An 18,627-nucleotide genomic window follows, 5' to 3' on the forward strand; every position below is an offset into this window, starting at 1 on the left:
AGACTTGATTGCAAATTATCCTTAATGTAACAATGTAATTTGTGCAGCAAACTCTGAGATATCTCAACATAAATGTAACTTTCCTGACAGATTTCTTTAAAGAATATGTATGTCAAATTTCCACAAAATTTGTCACCTGGGAGGTGAGTTGTTTCTTGCAGACACACAGTCAGACATCATAATCGCATTAGGTGCTTTATGAACTATAAGCGAACTCACCCCCCAGAAATAGAGAGCTAAATGAGCTGCCCACTGATTGATGGCTTTTATATTTTATTTGAATATAAACACAGCAGTTCCTCAATGGGTACTCCCAGCCTGCCTTTCAAATGTATTACCATTTACTTCCATTCACAGGCACAGACTCAGGGGAAAAAAAAATTTAAATCAGTAAGACAATGTTGATACCTACACATACAAAATAGTTAAAATGTCTTGCCCTATTGCAGGAAAAACTTTTTACTCTCAACACTGGTTGGTATTTTTTCCTCCTTGTTCCTCATAGCAAATGGAGAGCAGTACTTTTGCCATCCGCAACAATGTCCACAAAGACGTGGAAGCAGGCCCATCTACTGACACACAAAATATGGATTTTACAAGATGTAGCATCAGACGCCAGATGGTGGCCAGACATATGCCACCTACAACAAAGGAAAGTGATCCAAATAAGTGGAAACACATCACATTCCTCCTTGTAGAAAACGAAAACAGTCTGTGCTATAGATGAGGACGGACACATATGACATACATTGACTGCAGTTGGGCCAAAAGCAGAAATTTTCACTCCCTGAATTGTAAGAATTCTACTGTAGCAGTTTTCACAAATGCGATCTCTAGCTGGGTATCCTATGAATATGAGAGATGAACTGTGAGAGGGACAGCAAAGTACACTGATTTAAGGTGGCTATGCTATAAACCAGGCATGTCAAACTCACTACCATTGGTGGGCTGCTTCGACTGCCATACATGCGTCAGCGGGCCGTACTGAAACAAATGCTATTATACTATTATACAACGTTACTGTAGCTTTATTTCCAATACTGAAAACTTTAAAAAATGTAACACTTAAAGTTTAAAGAAAAGCAATTTATTTCCATACAATCTCTGTACAACAGTGTACAATTAGAGTCTTAGCCTCTTAGCTAGGTCCTTATATAGGAGTCTTACAGTGTGAGATCTATTTCTTTTGTCCTGACACTTGGCATCTCTTTTTAGTAACCAGTTCGTCAATATCAGGCTTGAAATCTTGTGCAGCTGAAACTTTTATGAGGGATGAACGGTGCTCGGCAGTAAGTCTTGAGCGATGTGGGGTTTAGGTAGCTTTCATTAATGAAAACAATTGCTCATAAAGGTAAGTGCTTCCAAACATAGACAGTATTCTCGATGCCAACTTACGGATATGTGCATACGAGGGTGACAGGTAAGCATAAAAGCTTGGCACACATACTTAGTTGTATTTTGTCTTCAGAATAGAATCTGACTGCAGTTTAGTCAATTCCACTTGGATATTCCCAGGTGCATTCTCAACGTTGTAAGAGTATGGTGACGTAAACAGCACAAAGTCCTGTTCATGTGAACTGAAATCACGAGAACACTCACTTAATTCATTGCTCAGTAATTCAAGTTGGAAAAGAAATCCTCAAAAATCTAATTTTACTTTACTAAGTTTACTTCAAAGTTTATATTGTAAAATAAGCCGATATGCAAAAAGTTAGAGTTACACTTTATTGAAAATACACTGTTGCAGCTTCAAATTGCCAAGAGAGCCTTGTGCAGCCTTACATATGGCATGTTAAATCTTTAGGTTAAATGTGTTTTCATTCTAATAAATGAACACAACCCTATGGCTTAGACTTTCATGATATTTAATTGACTGCTGGTTATTCTGTAGTATACTGTAAATATAGAACATTCATTTATAGGGGCAAATATTGACAATGGTACTGGTGATGGTTAAAAAATAAAAATACCCTAGCTGTAAACATGTGACTACATAGGCTTCACAACTACCTTTTGTATATACAGTAAAGCAGCACCAAATGCTTCCAACAGCTAACACAGAATTTAAGGCATTATTATAACTGTGTGTGACTGGCCATTGTCTTCAGACAATGGAAACATGCTATGATTGAAATATGCAGGCTTGTTTTGAATTGACAAATCAACAATCAGAGCAGGGATTGAACACACCACATCACCTCCTCTGTCAGTTAGGCATCTCATCTCTTTTATTAATGTGTCTGTAGTGGAATTCACACTTAAGGATGTGAATGACCCAGGCTGATGGTCTTTTGTCTTCTCCACACAGATTTCAACAAGTGTCTTTTACCATCTGTACAAAAAAAAGACATCTTTAAGCTTTTTTATTTTGACAAGCTCTAAATCCTTCATTTTCATAAGCACGGTAGTGTGGGAGGTGAGAGATTGAGTACTCTCTTCCCTTCTGTTGTCACTTTCTTTTGAAATACCAGTTCTTTCCATATACACACACACACAAATTGTCACACTCATGCACACTTTACAGGAGGGGCTGCCATCTCTTGACTTAACATCATCCATTCACTGGATTCTGAAGAAAGGAGCGGAGGTTCCATAATGAAGTGGCCTGGGTGCACTTGCTTGTCTTGTCACTTAATTACAAGTTTAGACCCACCACACACTCACAAAGCCTGTCATTCTTTTGAACCACTTCCTTCTCTTGTTCTTAGCGTTGAAAGGGAGTAAAGTTCTAAAAAAAAAAAAAGTGCAAAAATGTTGTTACGGAAACTTCTCAGTCACTTTGAGGCCCCTCTTTTGCCAGGAATGTGCTTTCTTTCTTCTGAATGCATTTTTGCTGCAGTTTGTCTCATTCTAATTTTCACTTATAGTTTGATATTCTTTCACCTTATACAATTTATATTTAAAACTTTCTTTTTCCGCAGTATGTGCTATAATTAGGCTAGGTTAAGCAGAGTTTTATTGTCCCTCAGAGAAGTATACTTGGGAAGAAGCTTTGCTGAACAAAGGCAGAGGTATGAAGTAATTCCTGAAGTCTGTTTTGCTTCCCTGCTTCCTGTCTTTTGTATTTTGTGACTAAAGATTGGTCAGGTAAAGGCAGCAGTGGGATCAGCTCCTTAAATATTAATTAACTCCAGCTTGTTGTCCTGTAGTGTGTGTCTTGTCAAGTACTGCTGACTTCACAAGATGCTAGACAGACTCAGTCACTGCTTTATAAGGCTTGCTTTGTGTCATACACATACAGAATGAGAATCCCGTTCTAAATGTTCGCTAACATGGCATGCCTATTGCTAGCAAGGATTAATAGTTTTATAGCTTTACTGCCACTCTTGTGGAACACACTGATTTAACCTTAATGTCTATGCACATCAAGTAGGCCGATAAGCCTATAATTTAAACCTAAGCTTCTGATTTTGGCAAATTATGACAGGTTATGTTAAGAGTCTCCCTAGACGAATGGTGTTCTTCTTAGTGCCAGTTGTGTACTTAGATGTTGCAAAATATGTGCAAGAAGAGATTGCACCTGACCGACACTTTTTCAGGACTGAACAGCAAACAGCTTTCTGTGTACTATGAATACAGGTTTTCATAAAATAAAAGATTGCTAACTTTGTTTTTTCTAGTGTCAGAAGTTGTTCTTACTAAAGCAGAAACTGAAATCAAAGGATTAGTAGGGAATTCGTCAATTAGTTATTAAAAGAATATGACATCCCAAATTATGTTATTTATGTTACTTAACCCACTTGGCGTGCAGTAGTGACCAAAAACAATTTTAATCTTGTGTTTTCGTTCAGACCAGAGATAATAAAGTGTTTGATAGAACTGACATCTCCTTCTGATTACCTGCCCTGATTTTTTATTTATTTTTTTTATTTAAATAAGTACTTCTGATTTTTTTAAATTTGTTTGCTTTCTTTATGAGAACACAAAAAACATTTTCTTGGCCATTACTTCAAAGCACATGTAAGTTAAATGTACTGAATGTTATTTTTAGGTTTAGTATTCCTTTAAGTGACAGAACAAGAACTGTAATGAAGAGATCTGTTTATGTGGTTTGAGCGTTTGTTTTGTTTGAAGTTTGGACAGGTTACATCTAGAATCATTTGATCTAAGAGAACACAGCAACTACCATGACACATGTACACCAGCAGTGCTGCAAAAGGAAGAACACATCTGGAAACCAACGTGATTGTACCACAAATAATGATGTTGTCAAAATAGCATAAAATATAAACAAACATGCAGCACAAGGAATTCAAACTTGGAAAACTATATTCTTAATATCCCTTTAAGTGACCTCCTCCATAGGTCTTGACAGACTCACAGTCCATGAAACACAATTTACACATGCATAGTATCTTAAAATAGTTTGAATCTCTTACTTTATATATATATATATATATATATATATATATATATATATATATATATATATATATATATATATATATATATGTATAAAATCGATGCTATTCTGTTGTACATGTACCGAGATTTAAGATATAAAAAATGATGAAATGTTCACAAGAGAGACTTAAATATAAAGAACCTATATTGTACAAAACAAGCAAAAACCTGCTGGCCCTTCTGGCTTAAGTGGCTGAACTTTTGCCCACTTCTGCATGCCACTAAACCACTGTGTTCTTTTGTCTTCTTTCCCATCACTCTCCCACTTGATCCTGTTTTCTTTTCTTCATGCCTAGAGTCAGTTTGGCTGTGGGATGGAGGTTGCTTTAAAAGCACTCCTAGCTAAATTCCAGAATTAAGGGCAACTCTTTTTTGTTTACAGAGCTTCCAGGTTTGAAAGTAACTTAGATGTGTCTCTAAGCCCGTCATATCTTGAATGGGCTGAGTCTTCAACTTCCCACTTTCTGCTTGTAAAGGCTTACATGGAAGGAGCTGGCCATCAGTCACTTTGCTCTGATATTACCCTAGAATGGAAAACTGGTCCTCGGCTTTGCCAGGTTGGCGTCTTGTACTAGCAGCTGTTTGTAGCCTGTGGTCATTTGCCAGCACAACCACCCCCACCCCCTATAACCATTATCTTGGCCTCATTTATGCCAATGGCCCATGCCTTTGCACACTGGCAGATTGACTTGCTCTGTCCTGGGCAGCGTGGGTCTCTCTATTTGGTGGATATTTTTTTCTAATCTCCTGTGCCACCATGGTAGTGTGCTTATTGTGGTACCATTTGTTTTGTATGTAGCAACACAAGCGTAAAAGAAATTTTGACTCGCATATGATTAAAACCTAGCAAAAGAATAAAGAGTTTATTGTCACATTGTGGAGACAAAAACAGGTGATCTGTAGGTAGGCAAAAGTAAAGTAAAATTTACATTCATTTAGATCAAGAAATAGGAATGGAAAGAAAACAAATTGAGACTTTAGACTGGAGACTCTCCAGAGAGTATAGATTTAAGCTTTTAAGCTAAACTCAAGAGTTGTGCCAGAGCTGAAAATAACACAAGAACAAGAAAGAGCATTATTTTGTATAGTGGACCTATATTGGATTTTTCTGAGTGTTCTTGTCATCTTAAAGCTTGGACTACTGGCCTTAGTGAGTTGCTCAGGGTTGCAGAATTTCACAGTGGAGGGTTGAAACAGAAAGCTTTTGTTTTCTTAAACACCATACGTTTGCTGCTTATTTGCATTTGACTAAAAAAGAATGTGAGTACATTGTGAAGTTAAAAAAAAAAAAAAGATCCAGATACAGTTTCAAGTAATTGTGTATTCTTAACAAAATCTGCCTGTTTCTGACAATACTTAATTGCCAATCCAACTAGTTACTAAGCCTTACACAGAATGGTAGGAGCAGACAGATGATATTCTTTTTTTTTTTTTTTGCTATTAAGCCATAGGAAATGCCCTATTTTTAGTTTTAGATTATATTTTTGAGTTGCTTGTGCACAGAATAACTCCTTCAGTGCTCCTTACATGCTGTGCTGCCTGTAAATTTCAAGACTGTAGGACACAAAATGATGAAGTGTCACATGCTGATGGCTGCACAGTTCGAAGACTGTATAGGTCAGCATGAAGGGGCCTTATTCATACATCTCTTATTTATTGTTATTTAAGAATTAGGATTATCTGGGTATGTTATAGGGGAGATGAAAAACATAAATTCTTATAATTGTACTTCATTTGTACATTCATTACTTTTGTTTTAGTGCTCCAATCATGTTTGCTTTCTCTGAATTTTTCTAAAATGCACTAAAATGATAAAATCTGCTGAGACTGAATTCTCTTAATAATGAGTAGTCGCTGATCAGTATGTGTACTGCTCTGTGCATGCTCTTCATAGCATACATAATAAATTAATGTTTATTTAAATCATATTTAGGTGCTTTAAGAATCGAAAGATAAACACTCTCCAAGTATACAGTATACATAACCCTGAGTGTGTATTGTGTGCTGTTTTATATTCAGCATTGGTCTTTTGGACACTGCTCTGTATTAATATAATGTTTGTAAATAAATGGGTGTATTAAAATATAATGAAGTGGAGGTGATTGAGTGAGCACACCCTCACTGTCTATACCAAAGGAACAGGTGAGGTTCATATGTTGCAGAAAATGAAAGGTTTGATTAAGAGATTTGCAATAAAAGTGTCTCTTTAAGTTGATGGTCCATGTGCCTGGTTCAGAGGATTTGCTTTCAAGCACACCCTCATCTTAAGAGTTAAATATTTCAGTAATTGTGCCAGTATAGGAATTAATGTGAGGAGAAGCTTGCACTATGCCTCACTGTGTGACACTCTTGTGTTTTATTTGTCATTTCAGTGTGACAGTGAAAGTGACATCGATGACAAGGTAAGGAGTATCTCTAATTTTATTTGGCTGTGTTTTGTATATTCAATTTGAAATATCATGGCTGCCTCCTTTTCAGAAGATTTTTTTCCCCCACTGGTGTCATATTTATACCTGAATATAGTTTTTGTCTTCCTTTGTTTTGTGTTTTTCAAGAGGATGGTCATGTAATCTAATATTTTATAGTATGTTTCGGCCACAGAGTATAAAAACAGTAGAGATCTACAGTGGCTCCAGTTCGTTATTTTAAACACTGTTCGCCTAATTATATTCACCTAGGCAGGGTTAGTGTCAGATAACATCAAATGACATTGCTCTATAACACAGTCGTTGCAGATTTTGGATTTCCAGTCGGTAAAGGAGGGCTGTGTTTTTAAGATGTGAATACAATCATACAAAGATATTTGGAATCTATGTTTAGTGGAAAGGTGAGAGAGATTAAGAGGCTTAATGTCTGCCATCGGATTTGACACTTTTAGCCAAATTCCTAAACATTTTAACTGACTGAAAGACACAATTAAGAGGAAAGACACAATTTTAGCTTCCCAAGCACAGCAGATTGATAAAGTGGTGCATTGATTAAGTAGAACTCCTATTACTAACTATGAACATTATTTCAAAAACAAATATACACTAGAGAGCCAAAGACTTGTGGACACCTGACTAATGACATGTATATGAGCTTGTTGGACATCCTAATCCCAAACAATTGGCATTAATCTGGAGTTGCCGCACCACGACTTTAAGGCTGTATCAGCCTCCAGTCTTCTGGGGAAGCCTTCCATAAGATTTTAAAGTGTGCCCATTCAGCCCAAACAGCATTTGTGAGTCCAAGAAGACCTACCTTGCAATCGGCATTCCAGTTCATCCCCAGGGTGTTAACAGGGCTGAGGTCTGTGCAATTTGCACAAGTTTCTCCACGCCAAACTCATCAAAACATGTCTTTATTGACCTGTGACCAGTCGTACTGAAGCCAAAAAAGGTCCTTCAACAGACTTTTGCCACAATGTTGGCATGCTTGTTTTTAGTACTGTGGTACTGTATTCGCTATAAACATCTGAGTGTTCTTTTTATTCATTGACATGTCTAAGACCTCTCCATTGCTGAAAATTTCAGAGTAATAGCTGTTTACTGCAAGCTTTACTATGCTTCATTTTTCATATGCAGTCCTTTACACTCTTATCTCCTCCTCACACCACCTTGTATTACTGAATTGTGCAAAAAAGTCTTTTTGGGTTACCTTACTTGCTTCCAGCTTCTTTTCTACATTTCTGATTTTGAACTTTTTCCTAAAAGTTTAATCAGTTCATTTTAGTAATATTTGCTTGTATGAAAACATTTTATTTATTAGACTACCTCTAAAATTTATACAAACTTGTGTTGTATTTTGTCAATTGATCCCACCGTTTTTCATCTTTTTGGGTGCAGCTAGAAGTGTACTCTATGTCAGCCTTTTTTCAGAAACATGCTGTGTATCTGCTTAATGTTTGTTTTTGCTATTGTACTTTTCGTATTGGTTGTCTCTAAATAGCAGAGGATTGTGAAACTCATTATACTGTGGCTACTCGTTGCTAGTGATTGCATTCCCTCCTAGTTTCTGAATTTCTGAGTTTTTCTTCAAATTGGCACTTTCATTTAATCTATAGATGAAGAAAGTCAACAAATACATAGATTAATGAATGCAAAATTTCAGCTTGTTTTTACATTCAACTGAATCGACTATCAAGTAATACCATCAAGTGTTACAATTTTCTGTTTTTTTATTTTAACCCAGTAATTACAAAAAAATTGTTATCTATCAGTTTAACATACAGTAGTGCTCATATTCTTAACGTATGTTGTATGAGTTACAGCCAATTGGCAAAACTCTACCTTGTAATCACTCTTTCTGATTTTAAATATTTGTTTTCTTCTGTCATTTTTTTTAACGGTTTTTAATGGTTGATATTACTGCAGTTCCATCCATTCATCCATTTTCCATTCTTGCTTGTTCAGTTTAAGACCACAGAGGCTGGAATAATCAGATATAACTGCTGCTGTATGTATAACTTTGTCTTTTCCCGCACAGCCTGTTACAAAAGCAGTCCCAATGCATAATAAATATAGGCCCCTTGTGCTCTGGGCCCTGGGCTGCCCTGTGCTACAGTCAGTATTTCAGAAAAAGGCTTCTAGTCAATTCTGACTCCCAGTCTTTAAATTCCCATTCATGGTTTTATCAGACTTTTTATGGGAATTAAAAGCTGAAATGAACTGAAGGAACAACAGCAACACATCTTAGAAACTCTCCTTTAATGAGCTGTATGGTTAATGCATGGATTTTGGAAGTCACTATAATAAATAAATGCCATACAAAGTAATTGTAGAGGTGTCCTTACTTGCCACTGAACTCTGTTAATGCTTGCCTCAGTGCTTCTTTCCACCTTGTGCGGCTTTCTGTTGTGGTTGTTTGTTAGAATTTTGTTTTTGTTCTGTGTGCATCCTTTTGATCAGCTGCTGCAGCTTCAGCATGCTGAGCTGTGTGCTTCTCTGGTTTGTAACTCATTGTGCTTTAGAGATCTTTACTATACTGCCCTTTGCATATAATTTAATAGTCTTCACTTGAGCTTTCTCTCATGCAGATAACTTTAAAAGTTCTTGAGTTGTTTGAGCTTTCCGATATAGAGACAGAAAAACCTTTTTTTTCTTGTTGGAAGTAGCGTCCCAACTTTTAATTGATGAAAATATGAATTTAGTATTTATATAGATAAAAGACCACTTTATCTATACCAAGGGGGAAATGTAGCTTTTTTAGAAGTTCAATAAATACATCACTGTTATAACAAACAGCAAACCCCACCACCACCAAATGCACTCAAGAATCACTTAAAAGAAACAAAAACTTCTGACTATGAGCAGCCACAATCGCAGTGAAGTATTATAAAGAAGTATTGCCACTGGTATAAATGAGCCCCTTAGTCTAGATAACATAATATTATAAATTATATTATAACAATTATAAATTGAGACATTTTTGTGAATTCCCCAAGACCCTGAATTAGTTTAAGTATATTTGAAAATGTTATGTTAAAGATATTTTTTTTGTCTGAATAATAAGGTACCACTCAGCATAGAGCAACATCTCCATTTGAATATGTTTACAGGATTGTATGCCTAAATATAACACTGCCGCTTAAAACAGCATGCACTGCTTCAGTCAGTCATCTTTTCTTTGTAAAGAATTGTCGATTCATATTGAGATATGTCTGAACCAATAAAAACTTCAACATTTTTCAACATAAAGACAAGTCGACAGATCAGATATCAGCTCTGACTGAGCTATGATGCAGCCAGCCGAGTGTGTCTAAAAGAGTTTAAAGGCAAAGCGCCAAGTGCCCCTGTTCCCTTGAGCTTTTCTGCAGCTATTCACTCTGACAGCCTGCCATAACACATAACATCCTTTTTTTCTGTCTTTGCTTCTGTTCAGAGTTGGTCACTTTCTTTGATTCAAAACAAAAGGCATCCTTTGTTCTTAGAAAACATCAGAAGTGCCTACCCAGCTATTCTTAGCTTCGTCTTCCTTTCAAAATGATCTTCTGTCATCTACTGTATGTCTTGTGCTTTAAATACACTCCATATCTCTTTCTGATGCTTACCTTTTCCTCTTTTTTACTTTTTACATATTACCACACGTCTTCTCTTATCCTTTGTGTCTATTTCTCCTTTTGTACTTGTTTGAATTTCAGGCTGTAGATCTTTTCTTTGTAAAATGATCTCCATAGATTTCCTCTTTGAAACAAAAAACAGTTTTTTTGGTCAATTTATGGCTTCACTTTGGTTTCTACTTTGTACCCAATGCTACTGCAATTAGTTTTGGCTCCCTCTGATATTTTCTTGGGGAAAAAGTTCACAAATGAAACGGATTGTTATAATTTTAGGGTTTTGTTGTGGTGGTTATTATAATACTGATGATTTTGTAATAATGCCTTACAGGCAGTGTAGGGGTCCGTTCATTGACCTTTCACCTGGGCATGTGTTAACAAATAGGACTAGTAAAGTAAGTCTTGAGTTATACAAGGGCAGCAGTAGGATACAAAAGTGTTTGCTTGTACTGGACCCACCACTGTACCACTCTGTAGTGTGGTACTCTAAATTAGGGTGTACTGAAGGGTGCTGGGAATATTTGTGCTTTTTCATACATTTCTATACTCTTCCCTTAATGCTCTTTACAAGATGTGGGAATTAGTGATTGCCACAACATCTATTTGTTGAAGTGAAGTTATAAGAACTATGCATAAGACACCATATTACAGGCTGATTCAAACAAAATTATATACACCCCCATTGTACATCAATATTAATGCTGCCCACCATTCAGGCAAAAACATCTCACCAATGTCAGTCTTCTCGTTGATGGGCAAAATTCACCAAACGTTTTTCACAGCGAACATGCTGTGTTCGCCAATGACCTTATTTGCCAAATATTTTCCTGGAAAATGGCAGTGCAAAAAAGTATTAATTATTACAGTCTCTTTCTTTCTTCTTTATGGAATAAGAAAGTGTGAAGCTTCAGCACAGATATGGTATACAAAAAAGACGTTCCTGCTGCACATAGACCCACAACTTCAAACAATAGAACGAGCCAGTCCCATGCTGTGTCTTAATGGCCTGGCCAATGTGTGCCCCAAGAGTTGGAGCTCTGTTAGCGCAGTGATCTTTATTTTATTTAGCTTACTTATTGCTAGTTTGTGGCTATTTCTTGTGTTTTATTTGTGGTATTTGTTCTGTCTGCATTTTGTTATTTGTGGTACAGTGGCTAAGTGGTTAGCACGCCTGTTTTACAGCTCAGATTACATGTTTGGCCAGCATATTCATCCAGCACAGTTGGCATACTTCTACCTAGACCTCAGAGACACTTAAAGACCGCTGCACAACTATATAATCCACACAAAACTAGTTCAGTTCCTCATTCCCCATTGTTACATTTAGTGGAGTTCAGTGAATTTCACAAACATTTCTATATTTTTGCCGAACCTGTGACAAGGCGAATGGGTTTGCTCATCACTAGTCAGCATCAAGATGAAGTCTCAAGATCCCCTAAAGCCGTTTGCATTACTCAGTGTGGAAGCTGGTTACTGTGTGTTGCTCATTATTAAATAATCTAATTTCTGTTTTTTTACACAACCTCTTTTTCAAAGAACTTAGACTTGAGTAGCACTCATGTAGCATGTTTTTTATCAAACAACTGATCATAGTCTCAGCCTCCATTAGGATTTCACTAACTTTGCTCAGTCACTGCTGGCTCCTGACAAACATAATAGACAGCTCTCACATTAAGGCTTATCCATTTTACCCCCTATTCCACAAGTTAGACACTTTTAAAGTGTCCCTGCAACAATGCTTTCATCTTTCCCCACTTTAAAGAGATCTATCCTTTTTATTCATAAATGTACACAATTTTGTTTGAGGAAAAATATGTTTTCAAATTACAATATTTTTGAACAAGTCCAATAATAATGTGTTCTCCTTAAGAGAAAAAAAAATGGAGCTACATTCTATGGTCAGCACGGACTGTCTTCAGTTTATTTTTCTCTGCTAATGTAACACAAACAACAAAAATGAAAGACTAGAAGTTCCCCAACCCCCTGCTGCTGAACTTTAATGAGCTGCCATGCAATGCAGAATTAACAGTTGGCTGAGCCACCTGATCTGCCTCCCTTTCCTGTCAGTTTACCATGGAGCTTAACTCAACCCACATCTTCGATAATAAATACCAGTCCTATGACAGGCCTAATGGATTTTATAAAAAAAAAAAAAAAATTAGATGGATTTAATGTTTCGACACAGGCGATCATCTGTCCTCATCTCTTTAATGAAATTAGATTAAGAGCACCTGGGAAATCGCTGAGGAGACAAAATGCCTAGCCGCCTTCTTTAATTTAAAACCAATTTGTGGGGAATATTCTCTTAAGCCGGGATGCTAAGTGAATTTAAAGAAAAAAAATCAAATCGTGCTGCTTCTGACGAGTTTAATTCCAGTCCCTACAGGCGGTGTAAAATTATAACTGACAAATATGATGGTGATTTTAATATGCAGATGTCAAATTTTTTTCCTCTTTATGTGTTGTGCTGTAGAATAGAACTCTGTCTATTAATATTAGGTTTTGCCTCTGTGGAAGCTGATCAGGTTTATTAAGTGCCATTACAATTTATCTTGTTATGTTCAGAATAAAAATGATATTTTCTCATTTTTTCATATTTACCAATGGATGTTTTTGGTGGTACCAGGTTTCAGGTGTAACATGTAAACAGAAGGGAGTCACAATTTTCTCTTGTAGGAATATTTGGGGGAACATATTCTTTTTTTTTTTTCAATAATCATTTTCACACTATCTCTTACTTTTGCCTCAATTTCTCTTGTGCCATGGTCTTGCTTCCTTCTTCTATGGTCTAGTCCTCCCTTACATATGCTGTTTTTCATTCTGCCCTCATTTATCTTGAAGAAAATCTTCTGTAGTTTTACTAAAGCATCTCATTATGCCATACAGCTAATGCCTTACTCTTCTAACAAATCCCCGGTGAATTTGAAGTCTGTGGTTCTCAGCATTGATGAACCTGTACTTGTGCTGACACCTGTTTGTCTCAAATTTACAAGAAACTCCACTCTTTATCAAAAATGATAGGTAAATAAATAAAATGTATGAAGAATGCAGCAGTTAAGTGTCAATCACAAGATAAGACAAGACCCTGGCAACAGTAATGTGCTATATTTTAGTATGGGTGAATTGGACAACGCACTACGCCATCCTCACAGGAGTTCATCATACAGCCTCTGTCTCAGCAGGTAGTGTAACAGGGGCCTTGTCCTGAAATGGTGTCACTGTTTCTAACAGTCACTCACAGGCCGCATCCACACTAATGCGTTTTCTTTTAAAAATGCATTCATTTGTGTACATTTTTTCTTTGGTCCACACTACCCTGTTGTTTTCGACCTCTGAAAACGAAGACTTTTAAAGTTGCTCTCCATAGCGTCAGCATTTCAGTGTGGATGGATGTAAACATGGTTTTCCAAAAACGATACTGTAATTGCACTCTGATAGGTTTGTGCTTATTTTGTGGCCAGTCATTAATTAGTTCCTGCTCATTATAACAGCTCATTCTCTGACTGTTCACCCTTCATGGAAGAAAAACAGTTTCCAAAATTGCAGGCAAAAAAAGAGTTGCTTTCCCTCGTCTTACTTGTACTGCTTACCTGTAGGCATCTAAATTTCATTTTGTAAAGTTTGAATTCAGTATACATGCATGAAAAGAAAATGATTTACTTTTCGTTAGAGTTTTATGTTAAATCCTATGGCCGACACCATTAACACTGTAGTGAAAAGTTCAGAGCTCAATGAAAGTCAGATTGTAAACAACTCAGTTGATGACCTCTAATCAACGTTTATTACTTACACTTAATTGATTAAGTAAGCAGGAGCACATTCTGAGGCAAAATTAATAACGACACTTAATGAAGGGTATAGAATTCAACTGAGCTCACAATGTTACAGAGTAGAGAAAGACAAGAAAACACAATGCAGTAAAGCGATGATAGTTTTAAAAGTGCATAAAGTGCACAGGAATGTGATTTTCACAGGGCTCCTAATTTTTCCCTACACTGTCCCTTAAAGGAGTTTAATGCCAATGTGTACGTGCTCAGTGTAGGCAAAGGTCACTATAATATAAAAAAACATAGTGAAAACGCCAGTGGGAACAGACAATTGTTTTCAGTTGAACTGTTAACCTTAGCTTATACATGCTGCATTATCAAGTTTTGCTCAAGCTGACTTTGGCCTACCTTACATAGGACCAATACATTAAATATGACTCACAGGAAACTTTGATTGTAGAACAAGTGAGGAAAATTTGGGAATTGGGAGTGCAATGGTTGTACATGCTGCACTGAATGTTGCAATGAGTCTGAAAATACCCATGATTTGCCAGTAGTATGCAGAATGTGTTATGTTTCCTTAGTTGTTATCACATGTCAGTATAGTCAATACATCCTCAGTGCTCTGTGAGAAATCTCTTTAGAAATACTTATGAGAGCCCAAACTGATGAAAATAATGGCATTACTGACAGCACTACTGTCATAGTAGATAAAAATCACTTGGATGAAATTAATAATATTGCACACATAAAAAAGGATAGATTTGCATGTTCTCCAAATAATTCATCTCACCATAAAAATCGTGTATGATAGTGAAGCATGGATCTGTACATACCAAAGTCAATTTGTTCACAACCTAAAACATAAACTTAGAAATTGTCTGGTTGCAAAGAACTTGTTAGTATACCTAAAACTGATCATTACTTTCAGTACCTTCTTGCTCCAGTAAGCCAAAATTTACAAGTCTTGCTGTGTTTGGACTGTTAACATTAACATACATACGTATGTCAACACAGCCATGCCATCTTCTTCACTTCTAAATGAGGGTGCGCATTGTTTCCATTTACACGATACTGGTTGCTCAGAGGACCATAACATGAGAAAACACAAAGGCGCTGAGAAATGGTCAAGAGAGCATTGCATTTGTTAGTGCTGGTCATGAACCGAATTGAACTGTAATTCTGTGTCTACACAACACACTCACACTTCATTGTCTCTGTAACTCAGAAAGCATTGGTGAACAGTGACAAACAGCTGGTCCTGATAACACATACCAAACAGTTTAAGCACAGTGCTATACTAAATGTAAAGCAATTTGTGGTATAGCGGGTCCGCAGCTTTAAAAAAAAAAAAGGACCTGGTTTTAAATCCATAAAGCTGTGTCACTCTCCGTGAGCGCCATTGCAAGACCGCGGGGAATTAATGAGGTAACTGGGGCGAGTCGCACCTGCATGTGTGGGTCCGATCATTCTCAATTGCTTTATTGGCTTCCTGCAGTGGGTGATTAAGGCGTTGCGCCCACGGAGACGTGTATGAGTGTATATATATATATATATATATACGGGACCGGCATCATCACACAATTCAGTCCCTTCAGAGGATCATTCCTTTTACAATGTAATTTCTAGAAAAATCAAGGCTACACTTAAATTAAAAGTACAGATTTCAAATTCTACAGCATCAAAGGCAAAATAGTTTGGAAGAAACCTACAGTAAGGAAAAACATTTTGCTTAATGGCAGCATCCATGATATCTTAAAAAGGTATGTGGCTGTGACACATGAGAGTGCATACATCACTGAAATCTGTGAAATGCATCTGGGAGCTCATACACAATAACTGTCCTGAACTGCTGGCAAACACTTAGATGGAAAATAGAAATAAAGGCCAAGATATAAATGGACAAATCCACTACTGAGCCATGGTTTAAAACACCAGTAAAGCGCTGAATGCAGATCTCCATTCCCGCTTGTACTTCTGAATTGGTCCAAGCACTTATGCCTGTAGCTGTACACATTCTAGGAGACAAAAGGCCAGATGTGTAGAGCAAAAGCCTAGCGTTGGAGCACTGGAGACTGAACTAGACCATATCAAGAATGGGGTGTCCTGCAGATAGACCTGTTTCTGTAAAGGGAAATAAATGTTTTCAGTATGTAATATTTATTTTTTCTGCGGTACCATACAGTGTTCCCTTAGGACACTAGAGGCCAGGCAACCCAAATGTTGCCAGTGATGGATGGCAAAAGGCTGCAAGACCTCGTAGCTAACAGTTTGCAGCACAAGGCTACTAGCTGGGGAAGTTGGAGCCTCATTGTCCATCAGAGGGTCATTCTAGGAAGGACTGACAGAAGGACAGACGTCCTCTACCTATTCACTAGAAATTATATGGTTCTAAGCCTAATTATGTAGGACTGTCCTTTCCCTTTAAGGAATTAGTGGCTCTAGGGCTGTTGTGATGGTACAGATTTGTAAGGTTTCTAAAGGTGTGGGGTGCATGGACCCCAGGGACCATGAGAGGGAATGTAAGCTTCATGTCTTTGAAGAAAAAGTAGGACTACCATTGACAGTGCAAATGATTCCAGGGCTTCCTGGATTCCAGTGTACATTTGAGTTTTGCTGAGCTTGGGCAAGGGCAGTAGACTTGAGAGCGACAGAATAATGAGAGATATGCAAAGGGAACACTTTTTGGGACTTGAATATTAGCAACTGACCGAGCCCATCAAGATAGAGTTAAAATACTGTAAGTTTTCAGCAAACTGCAAAAAGTTAGGGAAAAGCTAATTCATATCAGGCATCCATACTACAAAGTAGAACTTCAGAAGTAGTATCTGACTCTGAAAAGAGTGTATTTGGTGGCTACAAGTTTGACTCATAAACAATTACACAAGGCCTAATGCACCAAAATTATTTACAGTAATCCTCCTCGATCGCGGGGGTTGCGTTCCAGAACCCCCCGCGATAGGTGAAAATCAAAGTAGAAACCATATGTTTGTATGGTTATTTTTATATATTTTAAGCCCTTAGAAACTCTCCCACACTGTTTATAAATATTCTCCGCACAGTTATACAGTAAACCCTCGTTTATCGCGGTTAATCCGCTCCAGACAGATAAATGAATTTTCACTAAGTAGGATTCTTTATTTATAAATCTAATATTTTCGCAGTTAGAGCATAGAAAACCTGTTTACGACCTTCTAAATACATTATTTTAACATTATTAGAGCCCTCTAGACATGAAATAACACCCTTTAGTCAAAAGTTTAAAGTTTACTCCATGACAAAACAGAGATGACCGTTCTTTCTCACAATTAAAAGAATGCAAACATATCTTCTCTTCAAAGGAGTGCCGTGAGGAGCAGAGACTGTCAGAGAGAGAGAAAAGTAAACAATCAAAAATCAATAGGGCTGTTGGGCTTTTAAGTAAACAAAGCACCGCGATAAAGCCGCTGCAATGAAGAGATCATTGTGAAGGTTGTCTTTCAGCATTTTTTAGAGGAGAGTCCGTATCCTCTAGGCCAGCGTGCGAACAGCCCCTCTGCTCACACCACCTCGGTCAAGAGCAGAGAATGTCAGAGAGAGTGAGAGAGACGGAGAAAAGCAAACAATCAAAAATCAATAGGGCTGTTAGAGCTTTTAAGTGTGTGAAGCACTGCACGGGAAGCATATCGTATATCATTGAGGAGTTTTATTTAATACGTAACATGTGCTCTGATTGGGTAGCTTCTCAGCCATCCGCCAATAGCGTCCCTTGTATTAAATCAACTGGGCAAACAAACTGAGAAAGCATGTACCATAAATTAAAAGACCCATTGTCTGCAGATATATATTTAGATATGCTTACATTTAAAATCCGCGATGGAGTGAAGCCGCGAAAGTCGAAGCGCGATATAGCGAGGGATCACTGTATTTACATTTGTGATGAGTTTTTTTATCTTACAAATAAGTATGTTTGTCGATTTATCCACATGCCTTCAGAAAAATTCCATCCAAAAAGTATTTACATTTTTCATGTGTTACTTTCACCGTGCAGTTATAAGTGATTATTGAGGAAAATGTTAATCTCATGCTTTTGCAAAGAATGGTGAGATCTAAGTTTCTGATAGACTGGGAGCCTGTTGTGACCAATGCTGGACAACAGCAAAAAATATCAACTGTCTATGAAAATAATCTTCCTTTACTTGTGTCGCATAATTCACATGTGAGGTCATCCAATCATATGCTTACAACATTCAAAATGTATGTATTTCTTTGCTAAAATATTGTTATATGAATACTTAAAAAATGATAAAGTCCGCAAACAGAAAGACTGTTCACATGCCAGCATGCTTTTGAATTAGAGATCTGCCTCTTTCATTGGTTAAAAGTCTTTTCTTTATTTTAAAAGTATGAGCCTTTGTTAACAGGCTTCTTGTTTGTGGA

At 37.1% G+C, this 18,627-nt stretch overlaps 1 protein-coding gene across 6 annotated transcripts in view; it reads left to right on the forward strand.

Annotated features, from left to right (window-relative positions):
* fbrsl1 (fibrosin-like 1) overlaps nucleotides 1-18,627 on the forward strand; it is a 494,424-nt gene that overhangs the window by 343,705 nt on the left and 132,092 nt on the right. For all 6 annotated transcript variants that reach the window (XM_039771449.1, XM_039771451.1, XM_039771450.1 and 3 more), the window contains exon 5: nucleotides 6,777-6,806. In XM_039771449.1, the coding sequence (XP_039627383.1) occupies nucleotides 6,777-6,806 (30 nt within the window). The remainder of the gene's footprint in view (nucleotides 1-6,776; nucleotides 6,807-18,627) is intronic.

The sequence above is a fragment of the Polypterus senegalus genome, chromosome 12 (genome assembly GCF_016835505.1).
Source record: "Polypterus senegalus isolate Bchr_013 chromosome 12, ASM1683550v1, whole genome shotgun sequence".
Lineage (NCBI taxonomy): Eukaryota > Metazoa > Chordata > Cladistia > Polypteriformes > Polypteridae > Polypterus > Polypterus senegalus.